Source organism: Acipenser ruthenus, chromosome 42, assembly GCF_902713425.1.
Source record: "Acipenser ruthenus chromosome 42, fAciRut3.2 maternal haplotype, whole genome shotgun sequence".
In the NCBI taxonomy this organism is placed as follows: Eukaryota; Metazoa; Chordata; class Actinopteri; order Acipenseriformes; family Acipenseridae; genus Acipenser; species Acipenser ruthenus.
Window position 1 is genome coordinate 6738852 of NC_081230.1, and position 27781 is coordinate 6766632.

At 39.4% G+C, this 27781-nt stretch overlaps 2 protein-coding genes across 4 annotated transcripts; one reads left to right on the plus strand and one right to left on the minus strand.

Annotated features, from left to right (window-relative positions):
* The first annotated feature begins 261 nt into the window (after positions 1 to 261).
* Positions 262 to 9130, plus strand: LOC117962369 (glycoprotein-N-acetylgalactosamine 3-beta-galactosyltransferase 1-A-like). Of its 3 annotated transcripts, none has more exons than XM_059011448.1 (4): positions 262 to 650; positions 4768 to 5046; positions 5977 to 6641; positions 8084 to 9130. In XM_059011448.1, the coding sequence occupies exons 2-4, from the start codon at positions 4830 to 4832 to the stop codon at positions 8303 to 8305; spliced, it is 1104 nt and encodes a 367-aa protein (XP_058867431.1). In that variant the 5' UTR covers positions 262 to 650; positions 4768 to 4829; the 3' UTR covers positions 8306 to 9130. The 3 variants fall into 3 exon arrangements, with proteins under 3 accessions (XP_058867431.1, XP_058867432.1, XP_058867433.1); XM_059011449.1 differs by lacking the exon at positions 262 to 650 and adding an exon at positions 722 to 896; XM_059011450.1 differs by lacking the exon at positions 262 to 650 and adding an exon at positions 2740 to 2843.
* Positions 9131 to 9164: 34 nt separating this feature from the next.
* LOC117966928 (tachykinin-3-like) lies at positions 9165 to 20040 on the minus strand. Its single transcript, XM_034913847.2, has 7 exons — positions 19763 to 20040; positions 18988 to 19113; positions 18305 to 18407; positions 13705 to 13731; positions 12829 to 12882; positions 12440 to 12515; positions 9165 to 11402 (listed from the first exon to the last, which is right to left on the minus strand). The coding sequence occupies exons 2-7, from the start codon at positions 19096 to 19098 to the stop codon at positions 11384 to 11386; spliced, it is 390 nt and encodes a 129-aa protein (XP_034769738.2). The 5' UTR covers positions 19099 to 19113; positions 19763 to 20040; the 3' UTR covers positions 9165 to 11383.
* Between the last annotated feature and the right edge of the window lie 7741 nt (positions 20041 to 27781).

Sequence of the window (27781 nt, forward strand, 5' to 3'; positions counted from 1 at the left end):
GTTTGGGGGGAGGGGCACTTTTAGCACATAAAAATGAAAACATTGTCTTTTTTTTCTTTGCTAACTCGTAAATTGAGGTCCGAAAACGCGCGTCAAGTGTTAAAAATATATTCTAAAACTAAAATAGAGGAACAAACGCAATTTACTTCTGTGCCCTCTGCCGCCCCCACCTCCCACCTCAATACTGCGGTTACATTTTTCGCTATCTTGGCGTGACGAATGTTTAAAAGCAGCGACGAGCCAACCGTCAACCAGAATTCATCAGGAGGCGGGATTTAATTTGTGATTGATTCGGAAACTCGCGTATCCGAAACCAAAGAGAGGCATTTCGGAACTGTTGTGTTCAAAGACTGGTGTGGTTCAAACATGCAAGTAAATGCTTCTGGATAGCATGCAACGAGTCAGAAAAAGGAAGGAAATGGAGACGAGCTGACTGTGCTAACGCAAAAAAAAAAAAAAAAAAAAACTGTAAATAGCATATTTCATCCTGAACGCGACGTTTTTAGCCCACATAACGGCAGTTTTCAAATGTAAATACACTAATTTGTAGCGGAGCTGGTGTTTGTGGCCAATGGCGCGGTCTGTTTTGCATAATGAAATACTCGATGGCGGTAGACCTGTAGTTTCGACAGTGAAAAGCAGCCGCACAGGTGAGCATGATATAGAATCAGCAGGTGATACGTGACGGTCTGCATGTAACATATAAGTTCAACCCGGCGGTGCGTGCTTTGCTATGGTGGTCTGTTAATTAATTGTTTTTGTAATTCATAATATAAATAAAAGGAAATGCATCCTGCTTTTGGTGGTGTACTGACGCCATTGGTATTTATAAATATAACGGAGCTTTTCTTTTTAAAAGTAGCGGTTGTTGGGAGTTATAAGTCGAACATGCCACGGTATGTATGGTTGTTGGTTTTTTTTTAATTAAATGTTTATGATGCCAGTAGCAAGAAATAGCAGAACATTTGAAAATTGATTGTATGTCTATCTCCGTTAAACCGTTAAGTGACGGGGCGCGCCACCCACCGGTTTCGTATTTCTGTAAAATTACGCTTCTTTGTTTTAATAATATTGACCAATACTAATAATAATCGCATTCACACAATAAGTGAGAATTTTATTAATTGAAAATCAATAAAAGTATATTATATTAAACTAATTTATTCAGAATTTCCAAATAAATATGTTTAGATGTATTCTTTATGAATAATTTACATGTTAAACCAGATGACCAGTCACTGTTAAATTTCACATTCACACAATAAGTGAGAATTTTATTAATTGAAAATCAATAAAAGTATATTATATTAAACTAATTTATTCAGAATTTCCAAATAAATATGTTTAGATGTATTCTTTATGAATAATTTACATGTTAAACCAGATGACCAGTCACTGTTAAATTTCACATTCACACAATAAGTGAGAATTTTATTAATTGAAAATCAATAAAAGTATATTATATTAAACTAATTTATTCAGTATTTCCAAATAAATATGTTTAGATGTATTCTTTATGAATAATTTACATGTTAAACCAGATGACCAGTCACTGTTAAATTTCCTTTTTTTTTTACTGTGTGGTGCACCCATACTCACCAATACATGTTGTATTTATTTGATTTAGTCTCCACAAAATGAGACAGTGTTTACTTTTCATGAAGTTGTCGTCTTTTTTTTTTATGTACTCGTGGTGTGTGTATAGCCCTGAACTGAACGCTGACCTTACAGCGTGTGTTGGTGCGCCACTTGTGGAAGGAATGTACCTACTTAGCACACGCAGCAACCCCGCATTTCAGGTTCACACGAAAACAAGGTGCAGAATTTATTAATACAGTTTGTATTTAACCTGTACCGATCTAGTTTTAAATGCAGACCCTATCTCACTGTTCAAAAAAGAAAGTGAAACGCAGTTTATAACTAGCAATTTAGAGTGAAACTCGCATCCCAGTTGCTCAGTGCAGGGTCACATGCTTACACAAAGCGGTCTGGTTTATAGTGCCGGCTGACGCAGTCTGATAACTGGTGGTACATATATCACAAGACAAAGTATGATTGCACTGTTTTGTTTTTCATGGAAACTGAGAGTTATTATCTCATGGCTAGTTAATGATTTACATGGTTATCGGTTCTGATTCAAATGTCACCAGCTTGTGTTTGTTTTGTTTCTGGTAATTGCCCTTTAGCTTACAAAAAAGGACAGTCTTTTTTACCCTCCAAGAAATATGTCAATGTGTAAATACCTGGCGATGTTGTGTGATATTGCCGCTACAGACTCTGTCCTGCCGGTGAGGTTGATAGCTCTCTATCCATGAATGCAAATGAGCCCAGCTCTTTTGCATAGTGGTTAAGATGCTTGCTTGCTGTGTGAGCCAGTTTTTTCATGTCAGTAATACACTGTAATCTTCAAATGGGCCATTGGGCTGTGTTTGAAGAACACAAGAAAAGTTTGGGAATGACAAGAGGCCATTTGGCCCATCGAGGCCCGTCCCTTTAGTTGCACAGAATCGAATCGTTTTTTGAAACTCAATTCGAATAGAATAACACTAGAACATTAATTGCAGGGTGGAGTGATTGTTCATTTAATTCCACCGCGCTGTCCTACGATTTAATGACTTACTAGTTTTTAGAGTATGTATTCCAGTCTCTGAAATTACCTGAATAGGTGTTTTGCCGCCAACGCGTTTCTTGTGATTTGCTTTTCTTTATTTATTTGTCCCTTACCAAGCACAACCCAGACGATTGTTGCTGTTGTTTTCTGTGTCCGCTGGTTTTTGAAATGCTCGAGCCAGCTCTGCATGTGACCGCCTGCTTCTGCGCTCAGGGGAGGTGTTCAGCCGCAGGTCTTTCATGTTTTATTCCTACAGTCTGCGCTGTAATCCTTGAGGGTTTGTTTGTGGGGCATGATATTTGTATAGCTGCTGACACGGAACACCTATTAAAATGGATCATCGTCATTCAGAGAATCACAGTCCACAGCTGCACAGAGTGTGCCTCCAAAATAAACAAGCCTGATCATGTCAGACTGCAGTCATTAGCAGCTCTCTGATCGTTTTGTTGGGATAAGTCACTGCCTTGAATGTTGTTAAATTCCAATAAGAAACCGCTAGAGGTGGAATCAGCAACTAATCTCCCAACCGAATATCAGACGGCTGATTGTCGACAATAACAGAAGCATTAAGAACACTTTATTAAAAGGCAAGAAGCAAAAAATGGCCAAAGTTGTGCATCACCTAGACTTTTAAGACTGAGACAAAAAATAAATTAAATCAAGTGAATAGAGCTGCAATGGTGTCCTGCAGAACGTAGAATATAACCGTGCAGAATTCCTCTGGGATTCTCATTTTACACAACGTGTACATTGCTGTGTGGAGTGTGAATCTTAACGCTGTACTGTTAACCCAATTAGCTTGCATTATACCCTGTTTAATAACGCAGGAGCTGCCTGGAGATTTGCTGTAGCAGCCCGTGGTGTACTGACCCAAGTTCTTTTTATAATGACCTGCAACACACGGCTCTCGTTACTGCACTACATTTGATCTTGCTTGCTGGCATGCATTTGCATTTGCTTGTAAAAGAGTCCAGGCATCCAGTGATATCCTGGGTAAAGGAATGAAAATCATTTGGACATCTTGGACAAAAGTAATTGCTGGGACAGTCCTGCGCGCAGGGTCACCTCCTGAGACGTTATCCGAATCAGCCCAGCAATCCATATTTCTATACACAGGAGGCTGTGTGGTCCAGTGGTTAAAGATAAGGGCTTGTAACCAGGAGGTCCCCGGTTCAAATCCCACCTCAGCCACTGACTCATTGTGTGACCCTGAGCAAGTCACTTCACCTCCTTGTGCTCCGTCTTTCGGGTGAGACGTAGTTGTAAGTGACTCTGCAGCCGATGCATAGTTCACACACCCTAGTCTCTGTAAGTCGCCTTGGATAAAGGCGTCTGCTAAATAAACAAATAATAATAATACACTGAATTTCTTGATTCTAAAGCAGTGCATAGTAAGGTTAACAAATGTGTTGAATTGTGTAGAATCGTACTTGCAGTTTGTTCAGCTGTATTTTTGATGTCAAACCAGAAAATGCAAAAAGTGATGCATGCAATATTTACTACCATGTCGGAGCAAGTCCCTCTTGGTTTTTTTTTTTTAATCTGCAGTAATTCATTCAGTGTTTCAGGCTGCGATTTCTAATAGTGGTCTGCATGTTCTTGTATCATAAATAATATAAGCAATGCTAGGAATAACTTGGGTTTTTCATGAATATTAAATGTAAACAAATATTCTTTAATTTTTGGATTGGCTGGAATTCGTATCATTTAACTCTCCAGATTAAAAAAGAAAAAAAAATGTACCTCATCAAATTACCCATTAAATAAAGTAAACACTCTGCTGAATTTCTGTTTTGGTTTCCTTACATAGTGCCTTTTTGAGACAGTCATTTATAAAGAATACTGCTGATTTGCAGTTTTGATCTGTGTTGCAATTGATTACAAGGGAATGGGAATTGAAATTGGAAATGGGAAATGATTTTTTAAAAAAAACAAAGGGAATTGGAATTGAAAAACAGGATTTGACCCAGACCCTGGTTATTCAGTGCCCTGTTGGTGAGATTAAATGAGGTTAAAAGGGCTAAAACCAGGAATGCAACTGAGTCTCTTTTGCATTGTGGTTAAGACGCTCGGCTGTGGTTCACACCCAGCCTCCGCCCTGTCATACCTGCCCTGTGTTTCCCATGCAGTCTCACGTTTCCTCTTCTTTCCTGCAGCAATGCTAGGTTAGCGTGGACAGAGTGATCGAGAGAGAGAGAGAGCGAATCACCAGGGCAGCATGGCAGCTTTGAGCTCCCGCTGCTGCTTCTCCCTGGGCTTCCTGGTGGGTACCTGCACCCTCTACTTCTTCATGACTCAGGTGTGGTTCGAGAGGAAATTCAGCCTGCAGCTCGACAGCCAGGTCCTCTCCACAGCAGGACAGTGGGGAGGAGAGAACCAGAGCTGGAGAGTGGATGGATCAGCGCTCATCAGTCTCCGGCACCCACACCTCCAAGGCAAGCCCGTCTCTCCCACTCTTGTCCGGTCCATTTCGTGTGCAGTTTTGTTCTGTATGCTTCTTGTTTTAAGAAGAGCTTCTTGGTCACCTGTTGAGCTGTTTGTAGCTGAGAGTGTAGGAAACCCAGCGGGTGAATGCAAACCAATGCTTCGCTTCGAGATGGTGCCACCCCACAGGGACTATCTTGGTATTTTCAGTAAAATAAATACAATTTTAAAAATTGCCCTGCTTTCTTACTATTCCAGCAAAAAGGGGACACATTGAGGATGAAATACTACCCTCCGTAACTTCACAATGCTCCATCAGACCTCTGAACAACAGCTATTAGAAATGTCACGTAGACAGACGTTTAGGGTTGGGATTTCTTTCAGCCAAAACATTTGCCAACCAGACTTAGTTTTACCACAAAATACAGCTGTGGCCAAAAGTGTTGCAGCACTCTATAGAATTAACACATTTTGCTTCATAAAGTCGAATGAAACCTGCTGAATGTTACATTAACATATTGAATTACACACTGCTTTGTAGTTAATGGGAAAACTGACAAATTGAAAAATGTGACATTTCGAAATCTAACATGAAATACTGTACTGCTATTATGGCTTCCAGTAGACTTTTGTGAAATCATTTTTAATTTATTTTGATTACATGATGTTAAATAAAAGGTGCAAATTCTGTTCATAGTTTTTTTTTTTTCTTTTGTAATTCTGTCTCTATCTTAAATTCTAGGTGATGCAAAACTTTTGGCCATAGCTGTAGAACCTGATTCTATACACCTTCCTACCCTTCTGTGTCTGTACAGAAATAAAACCAGAATAAACTAAAAAAAAAAAATCAGAACCACCCCCCCCCCCCCCCCCACCATGTGAAGCACATTGATGCCATTAATCTTATTTCGGATGCAACGTGTGTGCTCCTGTCTCTGTAGGGGAGGACAGCCGTGTGGCGGACCAGCTCTACAAGAAGGTCCGCATTCTCTGCTGGGTCATGACCGGCCCAGACAACTTGGAGACCAAAGCCCGCCACGTGAAGGCCACGTGGAGCCGGCACTGCAACATGGTGATCTTCATGAGCTCCCGCGAGGACCCAGACTTCCCTACAGTGGGGCTGGGCACCAAGGAGGGGCGTGATCAGCTGTACTGGAAAACCATCCGAGCCTTCCAGTACGTGGAGCAGCACCACTCCCACCAGGCCGACTGGTTCCTCAAGGCGGACGACGACACCTTCGTGGTGATCGATAACCTCCGCTGGATCCTCTCCAACTACACCGCCGACGAGCCCATCTACTTCGGCAAGCGCTTCAAGCCCTACACCAAGCAGGGCTACATGAGCGGCGGGGCGGGCTACGTGCTGAGCAGGGAGGCGCTGCGTCGCTTTGTGGAGGGCTTCCGCACCAAGGCGTGCACACACACCACCTCGGTGGAGGACCTGGCCCTGGGGCAGTGCCTGGAGAAGATGGGCGTGCTGGCCGGAGACTCGCGGGACTCCATACACCGGGAGACCTTCCACCCCTTCGTCCCCGAACACCACCTCACCATGAAATTCGCCAAGAGCTTCTGGTACTGGAACTACTGCTACTACCCCATCGTGGAGGTGAGTCCTGACTGAGGTGGGAGAGATTGCTGTATCCCTTTCCGGTCCCGAATTATTTTTGTTGAGCTGAAGAATGCGGAATTAAGTTATATAATTAAAAAAGGAACTCCTTTATTGAGTATGCGTGGGAACTCTAAACTGCACTAAGGTGGGACTGAATGGGGTTAAACTGGCTTTTAATGGTCTTTATCCTAGTACATTTTATTAAGTGTACCTGATGGTTCTAAGTGGTTAATGTAAAAACAATTAACAACTGAGGTAAGACATCAGTAACAGGGATGGGAATAAGACTCCCATTGCATAGTAATTTTATCCATTCCTGGTTTAACTGTGAGTTTAATAAGACACACCTGAGCTTGTTATTTATAGATTGTGGCTAATCAAGCTCATAGTAAAACCTAGAGTCTTATTTCCATGACTACTAAGGAACAGTACTGCTAAGTTGTCTATATTTACTCATTGAAAAACCATTGTGTTTTCTGTTTGTGTGTGGTTTTTTTTTTTTTTTTTTTTTTTTTTTTTCGTTGCTGTGGTGAGCTGAGAATTCAAATCTTGGCAATTTGAAATATGAAAAACAATCTTTGGAAGATAGACACGCACACATTGTATAAAGTAAAATAAATTGGTTTAGGGATTATGTTTAAAAGGCTTATTTGACTTGGCCCGCATCCATCTGGCACGAGACTCTGTTGGTTTACTGTTTGCGTACCTGGAGGGAATCTTTTAACACACTAGCATACTCAATGTGTGAAGCACCTTCACTGTACTTCAGTAGTGCGTTCGCACACTGCAGAAAGCACTAGCCCCAAATGTTTGTCTACTCGGATTCTTGAAGTTTTACCATAGAATTCTGATTCAGGGTTGCGAAGTTATGGATAATATGACAAGTATAAATACAAAATGCAAAACATTTTTTAGATCAGCTGCATCCGTTGAAAACCACTCCTCCAACTGTGATGTAACTCTGTGCAGACGTTCTTTAGCACAAAAGCCTGACGAATCTAGCTGACTTACTTGTATATTGAAATACAGCCATCGCAGCCAGAAATGATAAATAATACATCTTGAGATCTGTTCGCCAGAACACTTTGCACTGTTTGTGACAAATCAGTTATTGAACTACCAATGCAAGCCACACAGCGGAATAAAGGTATTTAGTATGTTGCTTTCAGAGGGTAAGTTTCTTGTTTAGAAAGCAATCCTTTTGCTTCACACACTTTACCAGGTGCTGGTTATAGAGCTGCATAAACGGGTTATTTGATCATTTGGATCCAGCTGTGCGCTCGTGAGGGTCATTGATGCTGAGTGGGCTTTTACCATTTCAATGAAAAACAGCTGCTTGGACTTGTGTGGGCTGCTGTTCTCCACAGTAAGAAAAGTCAGCCTCACTGCATGCAGCTGTACCCCACGTGCTCAGTATTGTCCCCCTTGTGCTCCAACAGGGTCCTCAGTGCTGCTCAGACCTGGCTGTCTCCTTCCACTATGTAGATGCTGAGCTGATGTACATGCTGGAGTATTACACCTACCACCTGCGAGCGTATGGCTACCAGTACCGCTACCAGCCCAGCCTGCCTGAGGGAGTGGAGCCAGACTCCGCCAGGACAGAGCACTCCCCGCTGGGCGCAGAGAGGGACGCCCCGGGGAACGGCACCTCCAAACTGTGAACACGCTGCACACTCTACAGCTGCAGAGATGCTGTACCGGACCTGTCCCATGAGAAGCACTGATGAAGATGAAGAGTGAAGACCGTGAAGCTGCACTACCAGGGTTACGCTGCAGGGGCAGTATTACTAAACCAAGTAGCTCTACCCTATTGAGTGTCTGTTCACACGTGTTTGTTTTTCCAAATAAACCCAGACTTAAACTGTGAAAAAAAAAAAAATAACGCTTCACTTGGAAACTAACTAGCTTTGCTAGTTGACGTCCATATTTTTCTGAACTCATGTTGCTTACAATACGTTTCAAACCCAGCTGCCTAAGCGAAGCCTCCTCTTTCAATCAAAACTGAAAGGGAGTGTGTTTAGAAGCATTGGTTTACAATACGCTTTCATGAAGAGAAACATTTCAAAATCAAGTGGCCCAAACCACCCAAGTTTAAATGGACAAATGCAAGCAGATCATTCTCATGAAAATGGTTATTATTATTTTTTTATTTTTTAGTGGTGCAAATCAAAACGTTCTGAAGAATGTGATTGTTAATTAGTTTACAAAGTGTATTGTACAGTAATCTCATCCTTGCAGTATTAGTCTCCTACAGCCAGACTGTGCCTATATTCACACTGTAAACCCAGCTGCCTCATTGCCTTGTTGGGTGTTTATGGTGAAATGTATTGCAATGAAGGGCAATTAAGGGGCTTCTAATTTGAACACAAGAGAGTGAGACTTTAATTCACTTATTCTAGCTTGAAATTGAACTGAATGCTTCAAGGTACTTTGGGCATCTCTCTGTTACTGTTTGATGGTTGATTAAAGATGTGTCAAGTTTCTGATTTCCTGCTCTTGTTGCTTTTGAGGAAGAAAACCATGTAGTTTTTATACCAAAATCTTACCATTTTTTTATTTAAAAAAAAAAACTTAATACGTTATCTTAAAGATAACAAAAATTGAAAATTAAGTTCTTAAAAAAATAAACCAAACAACTTAATGTGCAATATCAATGCTAAAGATGGTCTCCGCATTGCATTTTACAGTTTGTTCACTCTATAGTATTTAAGTGTATATTGAATATGATCTAAGCATTGCTCCACGGAGCACCTCCTGGTTGAAGACTCAGATATAAAGTGCAATAATGATTATACTTACACAGAAATAACACGTTAGTAATGTATTCTGTGATGGAGAATGTCTTTTAAAGAACTATTCGATAATTATTCAAAGTATGACGCCTTTAAAAGGCAAGTCACTTTTAAAATAATGATGCTGTTTTCTTTTTAAATCACAAGCATTTATTTCAAGTTAAACATTTCGCTAAAGTGTACCAACACAGTATATATCAAGGCCAGTTTTAAAGTGGGTTGGTTTGCTGCAGGCCAACACAAGTTTTTGAAGTGCGGTAGGTACAGTACTAAAGGCATGAAGCCATTCGGTCCTCTGTATGTATTGAACATTGTACTGTGAGTAACTGACTGAACGCAAGGTTTCTACTTGAGATTAAAATGACCCATCTGGTGGGTTCCAGCAAACGAACCAATCATGGCTCTGTGTTTTTGTGTGTGTTTGTGTCGCGGGTTCAAAACCAAAACAGACCGCTACTAAGCAAGGCGTGAAGCGTTACCAGTAACAGTTGATCGCCAAAGAAATAGTGTTACGTTGAATTATAATGTGTGTGACCACCCAGGCACGAAATGTGTTTTTATTCAGCACTTGTGGTTTGTTTTCCAGAGCTTTCTTCAGTCCCCAGTCCAAGTGCATCGCCGGTCCCTGCAGTGCTTTTGAAAGATCGGGTGAAGCGAAGCAGCAGCTGTCTTAATTAGCTTTGCCTTGTAGATCCGGGCTTCGGATATCTTGGTGGGTTCACAAAGAAGGCTTATTTAAAAGTGGTTTAGAATAAATACACAGGCATATTTAGTAACACACACCCCTGTGTCGTCAATGAAGTAGATCACCAACACCTACACGTATGTAAAAACAAGAAAGTGTGAAATACTGCGACACACGCCCCTTCATCTGTCCCTATGTTCTAACCAAGTTCTCAGACAATTGGATTGTAAATGTGACATGCATACATACATCTGTAAAGGCAGACGGCCAGACGCAACCACTTGAGCGAATTCATGGCCTCTTCAAGTTTTATCAGGATGCGGTCAGCGGTTCTCTATGTATCTAGGTACAGAGTGGTGTAGTTGAGAGACTGCTGTTGATTTCTTTACCAGACTGGGTTAAAGCTTTATAATAGGGGTCTCTTTAATGGATTCATATCCCATCAGTACAGCTGGGTGCAGAATTGCCAGTTGGCTTTGTGCTTTTTTGTAATTTGAGCAGGGAGCTCAATGAAGGGTCGTGACCGCACAGTAAACCTTAATCCCGTGTAAGTGGATAAGCAGATTTGCTGTTAATCACACCATGGGCCGCCCTGTTTCAAACAGTAATGTGATTAACTAACTTCGGCACAGGCTGTAGTCTCCAAGAGCTGACCACACCTGAACCGAGCTGAACCGGATCACACCTGAACGCCCTGGTGCTCCGCAACTCGCCGTTATCCCTGAAAATGGAACGGGGACCAGAATCCTTAGAACTGGACAGGTGAACCCAATCTGTCTGTCCCACAACACAAGGGTTTCTGGTTTCGCCCTAAATGGTCTTATCTGTTGTTGCCCTCCGCTGTTTAATTTTGTTCGCCTGTACTGTAGAGCCTCTGAGCTACAACAACGTGGTAACATATGCAAGCCTTTTTTCTTGCAGTGTATTTAAATGTTTAAAGAAAAAAAAAGAAATGCAGTACTCACTTTTATTTATAAAACATGTGTTGTTATTATTATTATTATTGATTTTTTTTTTTTTTTAAATCAAAAATGATGTTTTACACCATTAAATAAAACAGCCAACGCAAAGCCGGGTATCTATGTACTGAAATAATCTGTACTGCCCAGATAATTTTTACAATAGCTTTTCAATGGAACAGAATGTGTGTGTGTATTTCACTTTTCCTTTACAACAAACATGGGCTCTCCTGTATACAAAATAATAATTGTTCATATTTGAAAACATGATGCGCTTTGGCTGATGAGATCGGGACTTCGGCACTACACGAAGCGACGAAACCTGAAAAAGACAAAACGAATGTTAACTCATTAGCCTGTGAACCGTCCATTTCATATCTCTGCAGCGTGGGCTGCTGTGTCGGCAGGAACAGTCTAACACTTTGAGGTACAAGAGACGCGTGTATCCCACAGATAAAACGATGCTAACTTTCATATCTTTTGCAATGCACAAAACAGGGTTTAAAATGTACTGACGGGTTGGATCTTGGCATCGTCAGTTTCCTCCTCGTGATGCTTGTGTCGCTCACAGATGTGTTTTAAGAAGAAACCGTTTGAACAACCGCTCAATTTCCTGTGTACCGCAAGGGGTTAAACTACCTCTTTATTTACAAACAAGACTTCAAGGAATTACATTTTAGCGTGAAACCCAAACATCATGATGAGCCTTGGAAGTTATCATTAATGAATTGTATTATAAAATTAATTTTATTGTGAGAAGAATAATGTCATATTCAGAAATACTAATCGAAATGTAATACATTTAATGCAAGGGTGAAAATAAGACTCCCATTGCATTGCAGTTTGATCTGCGTTTGGTTTTACTATGTGTTTTAATAAGAGCTTGTTACAGTACCCATAACACTGTGGTTAATCTAGCTTGTATTAAAACCTGGAATGGGTGAAACTGATCTTGTTTCCTTCGCTGCAATGACAAACGTTTTCACTTTCAGACGTTGAAAAATACTTTTTAGTCTAAACGTTGTCGTTGAATTTAGTAGATTTATTTGAATATTTCTAAATGTTGTTATTACTGTCAGCAATTCTGCGAGAAGAAATACTAAACGAAATTCACAAAATAATAATAATAATAATAATAATAATAATAGACAAGCCTGTTAAAAGTATTTTTCAACAACAATGAAACGCTCGTAAGAAAGAAAAGCCAGGGAATACGCTGCCCTCTGGTGGCCAAATAATATATAGCAAAATACAATCAATTGGGACGCCTTCCCTAGCCACTAAACCCAAGAGAAAGGAGCCACACATATGCTGTCTGTACTGTATTGAATCCTCCGCATTATTCCAGCACACACTTACCTCATTTTACACTTATTAGGAAAGATGGTTCCTCTTGATTCTGGGAAAGTTTCCTTTTTTAAAGGGACTGGATTGCCTGATATTAAACAATAAAGACAAGAGTGATCCTTCAGTCTGCTGTAATACTAGAGGGCACACTTTTACAATTTGCTTTTAAGGTATTGTTGCCAAGGTTTGCGATTTCCTCTTATTATTCAGTTTCTGTTTCTAATAATTAGACTGTCCAGTAAAGAAAGCTTAGGGGACGGGGGACTGTACTATGTGCAGACCAACTGCACCTTCTGATAATAAACATGCTTATAAAATCTAACCCCCTTTTACGTAACTGTCAGCTCTCTCCAGCAGTTCAAAACGCACAGAAAATAAAAAAATCTCAACACAAAACTCACCGTTCTCTGTGTTTCTCCTTCCCATAAGTCCAACAAAGAAATCATGCATATCTCCTGTATAAGACAAAGAGGTTTCATTACTGCGTGTATTTTTTCTATAAATTAAGCACAAGACGAAGCCAGCGTGTACCAAAAGCAAGTATCTGAAAACGCAAAAACGTGTTTGAAGCTCTTGTATTCTGTGACTGGAAGAGGAAAGATCAGATTCTAGGCAACATAAACTCTTCCAATCTTTGAGGCTTACTTACAAAGCAACACGCACTTGCACAGGTGGCATTGAACACCCTGTAGAGCTGCTTGCATTAAAGACAATGGTTACCTTGTCAGGAGTTGCCAATAAAACACTACCAGTATTAAAAAAAAACATGTTTATTTTAACACCTGTTTTGCATTTTGAGCTAGAATGGAGCTTGATTGTTATAACCTCCTGCTGCTGAATCATGCCTAATTGGCAATTGAGGTACAGAGATGGAAATAGAAATCACATTGCACAGCGGTTTGAGCTTTTCCAGGTTTGATTATGGGCTTGACTAGGTGCAGCTTATAGGTAACAAACTCAAGTGAGTCTTATTGCAATTGCGCTGCAGGAATAAGACTATGTTAACAGCATGAAACTAGCAAGGAGACACTCACACTGCAAACGTGTGTGTTCCTAGCTGTACCGAAGTTGATTCTTAATAGTTATATACAATCAAAATGGTTTTATTCCTTTTCTTTGCCCTTGTGCTTATAGAGCCCCTGGTATCACACTTTGGATCAACAGAATAGAGTTAACAAAGCAATACAGCAGGCAATATGTTCTCAGCGTGGTTCCACACAATTCTCAGCAGTGAGACAAAGTGATTGCATGCAGCACTCTGGTTAGGAGCCACTTACTTTTCTGAGGTGGCAGTTCGTTTGACCCTGAAACAACAAAACAAATTGCTGTTAATTTCTGATCTGCTCGGCACCCGGTTATCTTAAAAATAAAAACCTGCAGGACAATAATGAATCAGAAGTAAGCCATATGAAAAATGTTTGTGAATACAAGAATTATGCACTTGTGTGATTAATTGTGATTGACAAAAAGAAAATCAATTCATGATGCAGCATGCAATATCTATACAAGTTCAACTAGATTGTATGTAATTTGTTTTTCTTTTAGCTTTGATTAAATGCTGTCTAAAGCTATAGCTAGGGGGTATGAAATCAAACCACTGAAAACGGTCAAAATAGGTAAATTAGTGATTGCCGAATTTAATTGATGTCTTTAATAGACCACACGTGCAATCCAATTAAAATAGGAAGAGAAAAGGATCACGCAGCCACACATGGTAAAATGCAGGAGACTTTTTAGAAGTTGATTAAGATGCTTAATTAAAGCAGAAAGCGATCTAACATTTTCACACACGAGTGCCTACTGTTTCTATATAACTGCTTACTGACTGAAAATTGCAGGTAGGTATATAAAGGCTATAAATGACCAATCTTGAGGTGTTCTAAGTAATTTGCACACTACTATATTGATATAGATATAGATTTAGATATAAATATAGATAGATCCCTGCTTTCTAACCTTGCACAGTACTAGGTAGACTTGCACAATGTTGGCAGGCTGCATAGCAACAGATGGATTGTCAAAATGGCTCATCCTGACAAGTGTATATATATCCACTGCTGGATGAAGGCCTCCCTGAGATTCTTCCACTCAAGCCTGCCTGCTGCATCTCTCATCCACGTTGCTCCAGCGTGTTTCCTAATTTCATCTTGCCATCTTCCTGGAGGTCTTCTTCTTGGTCTCTTTATATCTCTTGGGATCCAGTCTAGTATCTCCTTGGTCCAACGATGGTCTGTTCTTCTTGCTACATGTCCGGCCCACACTGCCATTTCGTTCTTATAATAACATTGCATACTTTTGTTTGCGCTCTTATCCTTTTCCTGTCTCTTCTTGTTATTCCCAGCATGTATCTTTCCATACTCCGTTGAGTCGTTTGTAATTTGAGTAATTTTTGCATTGAGGGTCCAGGTCTCATATCCGTAAGTTAGCACTGGCAGCACGCATTGACTTTCCTCTTGAGGCATAAGGGTAGTTTCCCTTTCAGAACCATGCTTAATCTTCCAAAGTCTCTCCAGCCCATTTTTTGCTCTTCTGTTGATTTCGCACATTTGGTTCTCCGTTGCCAAAACTAACTGTCCTAAGTATACGTAGTTATTGACTTCTTCAAGGTTGATCCCACTGACTTCAATTGCCTGTGGAGTGGTATATTTATTGAACATGACTTGAGTCTTCTTCAGGTTCATTTTCAAACCCGCTTTGATGCTAGCCCCTCTCTCTCTCTCTCTCTCTCTCTCTCTCTCTCTCTCTCTCTCTCTCTCTCTCTCTCTCTCTCTCTCTCTCTCTCTCCATATATGAAAATAGAGCTGCATCTCTTTTGCTAACAATTAAATAATATGATATAATAATCTGTATGAGAGCTATTACTGTTCCAAAGGAATTAGCTATGTGGATTGCTTTCAATATGAATATTTTCTTTAATACTTTAATAGCTGAACCCCCCAGCTCCAATGTAATAACAGCTGTCTGGAATGATCTATAAAGATGTATACCAGGAGAAGATTTAATTGGATCTGGAAACGTATCTATCCACACGGAGAGACAAAACTTCCAATTAGGGAGAAATCATAAAGTGTCCGATCTTGTTACAGCACACGTTTACTTACAGGAGATAATCCGCGTCCCAGTGTCAGAATGCCTATGTGTTTGGAAAGATTAACGTACAAAACCCTCAGGCGAGCAGGTATTAAAGGTGTATAAACGATGTCTCATTGTGTTAGGAAGATATACGTGCATGGATATCCTATTAGTATAACAAGAAACATTGAAAACAACTTCAACATGTTGTCGTTCAATAGAGTTTCTTTTATTTCTAAGATGATATCATGTTATGTTTTCTTTAGTCGCATTTATAAATCATGTAAGGGTTCTTGTTCTCGTTCTCCAAGCACACAAGCTTACATTTGACTTTCACAGCTCCTTCACACTATCCCTTACAACGACACTGCACAAGCACTTAATATGTCTGGTATTGACTCCGGGGTATTGTGTGAGTGATGCTGCAGAAAAATCTATCAAGTTTAATGACACCCCCTTAATAACTGAATGGCTTAAACCGCCAGCAAACACTGCTGGCTTCCTCTCACGCACAGCTCCCTGGACTGTGCAACCAAATTTACACTGACGCCCAAGGGACCCCACAAAACGAAAAAGCAACATTTTCTGCAAATCAGAAATGTGTCGAATGGCTCCAAATGACCCATTACCCTTTATAGGATTTTTTTCTTTTCTTTTTTTGGAAAGCAATCAAATACAGATAGCGTCAAAATGTTATCATTTTGATGGCGTTTCATAAATGTTTAAGACAAAAACTTTCACATCGCTCAATAGTACAATAATGTTTATTATTATTATTATTAATAATAATAATAATAATAATAATAATAATAATAATAATAATAATACCCCCCCCCCATAACAGAGCTGGACTGTGTCATCTATATAACCCCCAGCTGCTACATTTGCAGCAGTTTGAGCTTGTGTCCCTACTGCCCTCCGCTAATATAAACAGACTGGACTGTCAACAAGGCTGAGGAAGAAGGTAGTTGACAGACATGACTTAATTGCATTATAGTGTATAGGGCACAGCAGATACGTATCCACAGCCATGGTTATTAAGACAATGCAATTCTTACGAAGGTTTTCGTAAGAAAGGTGCTTCATACTTGTATTAAGTGATGGGCACTGTGATTCTAACTTCTAGTTCAGCATTGTGTACTATCTAGAATGAGATTACAGGAAGAAATATGATAGGGGCCGTGACGTATGAAATGACAAACCTACAGGTTCATTTCGGGTTACATCATGCCTTCCTAAATACATTTCTTTTAACACAGAACTATGAGGCAAATTTCTGAGATCAGAATACATCCCAGGTGGAAAATCAGAAGAGAGACATATGTGGTAAGTGTGTTTAGGTTTTTAACTCGGCAACACTGAAAAGCTGTAAGGCTGAAGAGGAATGTTTTTGATCATCTCTTTTTCTAACTGAAAGTCCTGATTCCTGCCTTAAATATATAATCAATGCAGTCGATTCAGATAGGGAGGAGGGGCTACACATTGTATGGAAGAATAAAAAAAAAATATTGCATAACATTGGTATCTGTACAAATTTGGAATGTATGGTTCCAATCCTTTCGAGATGTTTACATACCTTTGTGAAGGGAAAGTGTGTTTGAAAACAAACAGTGGAGGTACCTATAGGCGTTTGATGACGTGGAAACTACACGCACTTATTTCTAATTAAATTAAATATAATGTATACATCAGAGCAACTTTTGAAAGTAGAGTTCTTGGGTTAATTTACTGGGCTGTTGATATGAGTGGGAGTTCTCTTTCTTAGGTATGTACTGTAGGTGTTGAAAGGGTTAAGGTTTTGATGACGTCACTCCATCTCGTTCTTTACATAATTTATTCTGAGCTCACGTTTTAATAATGGACGAGTCGCCAGCGGGCTAGCTGTGAGTAATGTTCCACATAAATTCATCATGAATCTCGTTGCGTATTTTATCTTCATAGAAAAGTCATGAAATTCATTCGCTGCTGTGCCTTCGAATGATTCTTACACGGCCACGGGGAAGAAAAGTTCATAACAAAACATAGCTCTAAAGTAATAACTAAGAGACCAATAAAATATAACAATTACTAATGATATTACCCGTGAAGGGCTCCGTGTAATTGCATACAGAGAGGGGCTGTGTGTACAGCTCAATACGCCCTGAGCACTAACAATACGAGGCTGATTTGTCTCCTTAGCTCATCACATCCGTTTACATTACCGGAGGACATACTTGAGAGAATAGATTTGCGTTATCAGGACCTCGGAATAGGTTTAAACAGAACAGAGATGAAAAGCAATGTCCCATTCGCAACATCTTTCTTTTTTAGGAGCGAATAGGAAATTCAAGTAGAACTATTTCAGGACAATAAAGGGATAGATGTAAATGAGTCCCGTCTCTGGAAAAAGAAAGAACACAATTTACTGAACAGCAGTACGTGTGTATCACTGAGCTTTTAACATCGCCCAGTTCAGCCCCAGTGCATCGTGAGCCCCTGTCCGTGGTGCTGAAAACTTGGCGGAGCGCTGCGAACACACCGTTGGAATTAGCTTTTGCTAGTGTGTTCATACTTATCTGTTGAAACGCGTATTGTAAATTGATCACATTGGAATGCACGTTAATGGTTATTTAATTTATATAAAACAAACACACACATAAATATTGTCAAATTCACCAGCTGGGAGTAGGCAGGAGAGACTAGTGTAGCTCAGAAGTTATGTCGCTGGTTTGGAACTGTTGGAATTGAAATCGTTCTTTTAAAATGCTACTTCTGAAACGGGAATGGGCGCGGGTTGGTCTGTGTAACCAAAGACATGCAGCTTACCGGCGGTTCTTTTGCCCATGAGTCCGACAAAGCCGTCATAATTCATCCCGTCATAGAACCGCTTCAAGAAGGAGCGGGGTAGTGTGTTTACGCTCGAACTATCCTGCTGGGGCAAATTGAAAACACATAATGGTCTATGTTGTTCTAGACATTATAGAACTAAAAAAAAAAACGTATCTACTGTATCACACTACTCGAATGTGTACAAACCGAGAAAGGACTGTGTTTGCTAACGACCAAAATGAGCAGATGCCGTAGTTCACACGCTCTAACATTAAAGCGTAACATTAAACACGCAACGCTGTTTTTGTACAATTAAGCATTTTAATAAAAATTATATTGCTTTGTGACGTTGTAGTCTTTAACAATATAATTCTATTAGATCCAGGTAGAATTCTGACATTTTATAGACCACATGATACGGATTGTTTTAATTTTACAAAAAAACAAAACACAAACGTTTATAAAACTAAAATTATTTTTGCACAAACTTTAAACGTTAACTTATCATGAAAAAATAAACCTATTAAAACACCATATAACACATACTATTCAATTAAAATTAAAGCAACCCAATGATTTTTTTTTTAAAAGAAGAATATTGCCCATCAGAGTAATATTGTTTTTGTTTTACGCATGTTTTAGCACTGAGTGTAGCTGTGGAAGATTGCATCGCGTTTTACCTTTATTTGTAAATCGCTGCCACTTGGTTCCTGTATCTCCTCGCAACTTGAGTGGCACGATCTCACCATCATTAGAAACGACAGTATTGCCAACACGAAGAAACTTTTCATCTTGTCTGTGCCAACCTGTCAAGGAGAAAGAGCGGAAGATCTAGTGCAGATGCTATACCAGTCGGATTATTACTAAAGCAGACGATTGTATAACTACACTAATATATAACGGATTATAAGTCTCTCTCTTTAGCCCTCTTTTGGTGGCTCTTTACCGGCAGTAGAGTTTGTAAGAAGAACATTCATAACGGCTGGCGTGGGTAGATTTTCTCCTGTTACTGCGTTTAAGGGATTTGCAAACCAAAACCTTACCGGCTTTCTTAAAAGATCCGTTTGTTGACTTTAAAAAACGCGTTGTAATCAAAACAGTAACTGCTATTAAACAATTCACGGACAATCTCAGTGTAATCCCATTGGAGCGTGTGCTCTAAGACCTGTTTCCTAGTTAACAGTACAGAACAAGCACAGAGGCATTAATGGAAACAGTGTTTCTCTTTCTTGTACCGCTGGCAATATAATTCACTGACACTCAAAACACAGGAAGAGTCATTGTTAAAACTTAGTATTCTTTAAAAAAAATAAATATCTACAAATGATGCTATAAAATACTTTATAGTAGCTTACTCTATTGAAAAAGACTACACAATACACATCTAGAACATACATTATTCACCGATCCGTGCTATTTATAAGTATTTACAAACGTCTATTTAAGACTGCTTACCTTTTTAAAAAGACGCGTTTGGATGTCTTTCTCGGTTGATGCTGGTGCGTTTGGGGAGATTAGGGTTCCTTTTTGTGTGTGGCAAAGTCTAAAACTCCGGTCCTCTCTTCTTTGCGCCTTTTTTGGTTCCCCGGCTATCTCGTTGTGGATCTCGGTTTGAAATCTTGCATACGGTCTGCACAGGGCATGTTTACCGGGCTGCTTAATGAGGGCAGTGTTGTGGCGGGGGTCCAGGATTATCCAATCAGAAGAAGCTCGGTGGGTGTGGCTTGCAGATAATGGAATGAGCTAGATAGTGGTCATTTGGGCTGATTGGGGTTTTTTTCTATCCAATTGAAGTCTTGATTTACTCAACGCTGTGCCGACTGTTCTCAATTGCATCAATGGTACACAATTCTGACGCACGACCGGGAATGGAATCCATTCTTATTAGTTATATGACTTTGATGTGTTGTATGGATCCCAAAAAGGTTAGGTCAGAGTCAGATTGGCTTTGCTCAGGGTAGCGTGGGCCGCGTATTTTGCTCATGATTTGAGCACAATTGAAAGAACTCATGTAATTAGTTTTCTTTGTTTATTTAAACAAATACCTTTTGACTTTTTGACAAGACGTGTGTCCATTGAGTCTATTGAAGGAACTTATATCCTGCATTGTGAATGCCGATGTCCTTGCTCTCCTCAATATGTTTATTTGCACAAAGGGTCAGTTGAAAATAAAGCAGTTGCTTTATAAACTGTATTACTAAAACCTCCTTTAATGAGAGTCTATTCGGATTTGACACCATTCCCTTACTGAACTCTCGGGACCCTATTGTATTAGATCGCATTACAGCCAGAAAGAGGGAATCTCTATAATAAACGTCATCCTGTTTTGCTTGATTATACTGGGGCTTGGTGCTGGATAGGCACCACTGAAAACTTAGCAGCCACATTACTGCGAGCCACATTACCAGGCAAACTAACAGTAAATATATACCATTGAGATATCAGTCTACAGTAATTATACTACAGTCCCGGTGTATTACCATGAATAGCCCGCGCTCTCCATGCCTCTCTCCGTGGTGCTGGAATAATCTTGGCAGAGCGCTGCGATACAAGACTGGCATTCGTTTGTTAGTGAGCCCGTGCATATGGCGGGAAAGGCGTACTGCACATTCAACACATTGGATTGAACGTTAATAATAAATGTATTTATTCATAAGCAAAACAAACAAGGGGTGAGGACCCGCTACTTATCGAGGGAAAGCCGGTCAGACACATTCATCAAATTTAAATAAAATCAATTGATACATAAGTAAAACGAAGATACGAACATAATCCAGAAAGAGGTTAGTCTCCGTGCTCATCCAACCACGTCATACAGAGCTGACTGTGGGGAAGCATATTAGTGTTGCACCGTGCACTGAACCCCACACTGTGCCTGTGCAACACAGATTAACTTCCTGTGCGATTTCTGTGGATAACAGCTGCAGATTGGGAGTGTGGGAGAAGTCTATGCAGCATTCAGTCTTAATAAGCCTCAATTAAACTTGAAGTTGAAAACGGATAGTGCCAATTAGGGCTGTCAGAATCCACATAGGAATTTGCCAGATAGCCAATTAAAGTCTCCAGCTCAACATGAAACATGGAAGCACTGCTTTTATCATCAGGTTACTCCGGACCACATGTCCGTGCTAAATGTTAAGCTCTTAACCATGGATATTGAATACGTTAAACTACAATACTGTATTTGAATCTGTATTTATGTAACTAGATTCCGTTTCCTGTACATATAATGGACTGCATATGAACGATTTCGGAGCAGCAGTGTGGAGTAGTGGTTAGGGCTCTGGACTCTTGACCGGAGGGTCGTGGGTTCAATCCCAGGTGGGGGACACTGCTGCTGTACCCTTGAGCAAGGTACTTTACCTAGATTGCTCCAGTAAAAACCCAACTGTATAAATGGGTAATTGTATGTAAAAATAATGTGGTAACTTGTAACAATTGTAAGTCACCCTGGATAAGGGCGTCTGCTAAGAAATAAATAATAATAATAATTTTGGCTTGTGAGGCTGGATTCTAAAAAATTATAATCATATGGAGGGGTGACTAAGCACGTGCTACCGAAATGGGCTTACAGGGTTACAACTGTTAACATTAAATTATTATATTGTGTTTTTTTTTAACAGTACAGATCATATTGTTAATTTTTTTTTAAATTCTCAAATCTATTTACTCCAAATCTGAAAGCAAAACCACGTACTATTCCAATAAATAAATAAATAAATAAATAACTACTTCAGAGCCAATATTAAATTACTCTTTTTTTCCTCGTTTGACAGCTTAATTGGTGGCGTTTTGCCTTTTCTGAAAGAAGCGCGCAAATGACCATTTGGAGTAAATGGTTTGACTATCTCGCCGATTGCATTGTGTCACTTTAGAAGTTGGCTCTTGGGGAGAGTTAAGTGGAAGCAACACAAATGTGAAAGCTATCATTACATACATAGGAAGCAATACTATAGAGGTTAGGAAAACAATCAGAAATTGCAACACCCCAAAGGAACAGCCGGATTTGTTTGCTTAAAGCTTGTTTTGTGAATTATTCGGTGCCGGGAAACTGAAAACATGACTGGCAGGAATATTTATGCATTTTGTAAAAGAAAGAGAATTGCTTCCCAGCTCTTAAACGATCTCTAAATAGAGGTGACATCAGTTGAACTGGCGACCTACTTCTGAATCTAAAAACCTCAATATCTTGGAGAAATGTATTAGAGTCTTAGATCTGAACAGTATAGTGGCAGATCTTAATACCAGCAGCCTGTCACTCTGCATTAATCCTGCCAGAGTTGCCCCCCCCCCCATAGCAGACAAAATACAGTGGACCTCTTTATTCATATTAAACACTGTGGTTTAAATAACTAAAATACACCCTGTGGTGTCTGATCATGAATCTCTCGCACTTTACCTTGGTCTGGAAAGTCTCCATTTGTTCAAGACACCAAGGGCAGCCATCAGATATAGGTTCGCCATAATACAGGTAATGGCCATTATAGAAACATTATGGTCAGTGCTACACAGCAGCACCCGAACATTCGATTCCATTCATTTTCCAAAACTTCAGGATTAAATAATTAGAATGTTGTTGCATTTTTTTATGGTGTACTGCAACATTACTGTGCATGAGATTGCATGGGTACACCATGTATGCGCACTTGGAAAAGACTTGGAATGAGTAATGAATACATTACATTGAAAACACCCTCACCCTACAAACCCAACCGATGACATCTACATCTGACAAGCATGTCTTTGACAATCATTTGATTAATGCAAAAGTAGGTTTGGTTTTAGTTTTGTAACATTGACAGCTTTATTTCTTTTATAGTGCAAAAGGTTACTGGTTTTGTAGTGTATATGTTTCACAATAAAAGGGGCAGATTGTCTACAGCAAGCTTCTATGATAATGTTAATCTGATTGCACTGCATGTCTGTATGCCAAAGCAGGATGTATTTGTACATCTCTACAGTCTTGCATTATGTAACAAACTCAATTAATAAACTTAGAAATGTGGTCCAGCATTTTGCACAGATTCAATACTGAAGTGGCCAGCACAATGGGATTATGTCTGGTATGCTGGCTAGGTCACAGAGCACAGCATGTCAAGATGTCTGAGTTTGTAGTCAAGGGTAACAGAGTCAGCATCAAGAGGGGATCCTTTTTGGGATGCAGATAGTAATGGCTTATTCTAATAAAGCTGTGAGGATGTCTACAGCGGCTGGATGTTTCTATTACCCTGGCAGTGGATCAGCGAAGTGGCAGGCATTATTACATGGCTTTAAAAAGCATGATATTCAGTGACAGGGAGAGGGCATCCTGTGTCATTCTCCAGCTCGGTACAAATGCAATCACAAAAACTTTTATTTTTTGTGCTTCTGTATAATGCTCCGGAAATTGTTTTCAAAAAGTAATGTTTAACATTATAAGGAAACTAATTTGATGTGTGCAAATGTTTCCATTTATTGATTCCTATATTCTAAAGTTACACACATAGAACACATAGAACTTATCGCTAGACACAACAATGTGGCACCTAGTTAAACAGAAATCAGATAGTGATCAATTACCTAATGTTCTGAGAGAAAGCTCAGGTGCGGAGATGGTCTGAGTAAGGGGCAAGAGGTGAAAAGGGCCGCTGAGGTAAGAAGGAGAACAACAGACTGTACGTTGCAGTGAAACTACATACAGCAAAAAGAAAATAAAATTACAAACACAAACAGGATATGAGTAATATTCTACTGACTAATGGTACAATAGCTTCATGCCCCCTCTTTAACCTCAGAGCTACTAAGAGTCTCTCTCTCTCAAATGAACTCCCAGGAGAGGTTTATAGGCTCCTCCCCCCTGGAACATTCTATAATAATGAAGTTTTAATTTTACTTCTGAAGGCCCTTTAATAACTTGGGACTCCCGACCGCGCCCTGCAGCGTAAAGGAATATTCGCTAAAAAGTGTCCCGAGGGCATCAGATGATTCAAGGGCATTTGCCATTTACTCGCACCTTTCACTTCCAGAGCTGGGCAACTCTACGAAATCAAGCCACCCTGTCCCTAACCCAACCCCAACCCTAACCTTAAACAACCCCTGCCCTAAAACCTAACCCTAACCCAATACCTAACCCTAAACCTAACCCTTAATAATCCTCTGATGCCCTCAGGACACTTTCTAGGGGACATTCCTGTGTGCTGTGCAGCCCTATGAAAACCCTCAAAGACTTTGTAAAGACTGTTTGTTTTAAACAGAAAACTGGACTCATTTTGTCCTGTGTAAATGTTTGTTTACATATCTATAAGACTACATACTTTCTGACAAAGATGCTTAACTGAATAATGAAAATATAAAAGAAAAGTGAAAATAACTCACTGTACTTACCCGAGTGTGGAAGCATAGCTGTGGGAGCCGGAGAGACATCCTGGTGTAGAGCTGAACAATACAAATAAACCAAAACAAAAGTTATTATTTTGGTATTTTAAAAAAATGTATTATTGTTTTACTTTCAAATATCAAGATGGCAGCCCAAATGCACAAAACTCTCTTACAACTTTACCAGTAAATACATATGTACTTTTAGCTTTACCTCAGAAAACATAACGTTTTTAAACAATAGGCCTTTTTATTTGAAAGTAAAACAATAATACATTTTTTTAAAATACCAAAATAATAACTTTTGTTTTGGTTTATTTGTATTGTTCAGCTCTACACCAGGATGTCTCTCCGGCTCCCACAGCTATGCTTCCACACTCGGGTAAGTACAGTGAGTTATTTTCACTTTTCTTTTATATTTTCATTATTCAGTTAAGCATCTTTGTCAGAAAGTATGTAGTCTTATAGATATGTAAACAAACATTTACACAGGACAAAATGAGTCCAGTTTTCTGTTTAAAACAAACAGTCTTTACAAAGTCTTTGAGGGTTTTCATAGGGGTGTGTTATGGGTGATGAGCTCCTTCATCACATTCTGTCAGGAGAGGATTCAGGTAGTTTGTCTTGCTCGCACTAATGAGTGCCTGTCTTATATATCTTGCCTAACTGTGTGTGTGTGAAGCTGAGCTTTGTGAACTCTGCTGACACTCTGTTTTCCTAACAGTATCTAAACACTGTGAGTTTCATGGCGTGAGTCACAATGTTTTTCCAGACACAGAGCATACACTTGTTCTTCACAGGGTAATTTGTACCCCACTTGATCAATTCCTTGTTCCTCTGTGTCCTGAGTTGGAAAACATCCTCCTACCTTGCAGCTGAGCTTGGGCACAGTGTTCTCAAGTGTGCTCCCAATGTGGGTTTAAACCCCCCTATCATGGCACTACAGTGGCAATGCAAAGGTTTTGTACCAAGAGGGAACGATGGCACCAGCGCAACTGAAAAGATATGATGGTACTACGGGCTCAGGACATATTAAGGGTATTGATTATTGATCACCATGTTTTTATTTTGTACATGCCTCAATGAAACATTTATTGATTGATTCATTGCCCTGGTGCTCTATTCAGAACCTCACGGAGCTAGCTACCCAGTTTCATTTAAAGGCTTCTGTTAAGAATCAACTCTTTTTTTATTTTTTTTTATTTTGGCTTTTTATAGTGTTCTCAATGAATCATTATAACCTGTCAGGTATAACTGTGATATATTATTCTATAATAGGATCCTTATTTATCAAACTTTTCATTTACAGAAATATGCTGATGCGTTTGACTTTTCACAGCTACTGCGTGCGGTATTTGTTATATTCATAATGAACACACTCATTGAAATTGCGATTCATGACTGTATGCAATTGAAAAAAATAGGAGCCAGTGTTAAAGCTCCAAAGTGTCAATCACAAATATAAAAGCTTATTACAATAGCTTCCATTAACAATTAGGAGGGAGCAAATTAAGAAATGGAGTAGTTGGCATTAAAAAAAATAATGAATGACATTATAGTCTTCCCCCTGTGCAACCTCTACTAGGATAATAAAACTCATCTCGGCCATCAGACTCCTGATTAAGGATTTTTTTCTTTACATTTTGACCACTTTTTTAAACTTTTAAATTTCATTCTATGCCTCAAGATGGCTTCACATGTACCCGCATGGACCTCTCAGAACTACATTTCCCTTCATCCTCCTGCTCACTGGCAAATCCATCTGTTACATATGTGAGCAGGAGGATGATGGGAAATGTAGGTCCTTATGTACTCTTTAAACCTCATGTAAGGGGACCGAACAATTCAAATATCTTCAGTGTGATAAAAAAAAAAAAAACCTGCTAGTTCCTTTTCGCAGACAGAAAGAGGTTTTAAGAAGTTGTAAATCTAATTTCAAAACCGGGACAGCACAGAGGTGTATTGCTGCGCGGCAGATGCAATTACGTTCACAGAGTTTCTAATTGCAAGAGATTTGGATTAATGGTTTGAGAGAGACTGTAGGAACGCCACAGTGCAGCAGGTAAGGGAAACCAAAAGCAATTGGAAATCCATCACGCTTATCATAGTAATCATTATAATTACTAAAGCTATTTTGCTATTCTTTCATCTATTAATGACTTCACTTGAACAGATCATCATGACGTGTTTAATAGAACCCCGACTGATTATAATGCAGCTCATGTCTGGCTCCTGTGATGATAAACGATACCACACTGGCAGGTGTAAAGAGATCAAGGGAACTAACTACTAGGATGGACAATGGACTTTCACCTTCTGAGTTGCCGACTGGTCTGCTGTGTTTGACAATGTATTAACTTGTCAGGATGAGCCATTTTGACAATCCATCCGTTGCTATGCAGCCTGCCAACATTGTGCAAGTCTACTTTGTAGTGCATTGTGAAATAGTGCTAGTAGTGACTTTTAGAAGGGATGCACAGTGACCTAACATTTTGGTCCACAGTACACATAAACAAATCATAGACGCCACAAAGGACAATCAAACCTATAAAAGCACATGCAAAGTATGCAAATCTATTTGTAAAGAAAATGAAATTGCAGATAGAGAAAATAAATATTCAAGTCTTAAGAAACCCGTCATGCAAAACTAGCAACCTTGTTTATGGTATTTGCCAAAAATGTAACAAAATAAAATATGTAGGAGAGACAGGTACAGCATTATATAAAAGAATACAGAATCACCTCTCAAACATGAGAAAAAAAGTAAATGAACCAATAGTTTAACGCTTGAACATATCATTTGTAGTTTTAGAAGAAACTAAATTAGATAACGTACAATATAGAAGAATAAAGGAAAATAAATGGATAAATAGACTCAATACCACGATGCCTGAAGGTTTAAATAGAAAGGAATAGTAGATTATTACATCATTAACTATGTAGTAAATGACATCACAAACATTGATAGATTTAAATAGAAATAAGTGAGTGCAGTTACCATGGCATCAAAAGTAGCTCTACTGTTTTCAAACATGCTTTCCCTTGACAAAGTATATATATATATATATGACAAGGGTCTATATCATTGTATTTTGGCTAAGTGACATCCACGGACAAGTT

What these genes read in the sequence shown, in the direction of transcription:
- LOC117962369 (XM_059011448.1), top strand. Translation starts at nt 4,830, where the DNA reads ATGGCAGCTTTGAGCTCCCGCTGCTGCTTCTCCCTGGGCTTCCTGGTG. An exon ending in CCGGCACCCACACCTCCAAG is followed by an intron (nt 5,047 to 5,976) that starts GCAAGCCCGTCT and finishes CTGTCTCTGTAG; the next exon opens with GGGAGGACAGCCGTGTGGCG. An exon ending in GCTACTACCCCATCGTGGAG is followed by an intron (nt 6,642 to 8,083) that starts GTGAGTCCTGAC and finishes GTGCTCCAACAG; the next exon opens with GGTCCTCAGTGCTGCTCAGA.
- LOC117966928 (XM_034913847.2), bottom strand. Translation starts at nt 19,098, where the DNA reads ATGAAAAGTTTCTTCGTGTTGGCAATACTGTCGTTTCTAATGATGGTG. An exon ending in CATGGGCAAAAGAACCGCCG is followed by an intron (nt 13,732 to 18,304) that starts GTAAGCTGCATG and finishes TTGTTGTTTCAG; the next exon opens with GGTCAAACGAACTGCCACCT. An exon ending in AAGGAGAAACACAGAGAACG is followed by an intron (nt 12,516 to 12,828) that starts GTGAGTTTTGTG and finishes GTTTAATATCAG; the next exon opens with GCAATCCAGTCCCTTTAAAA.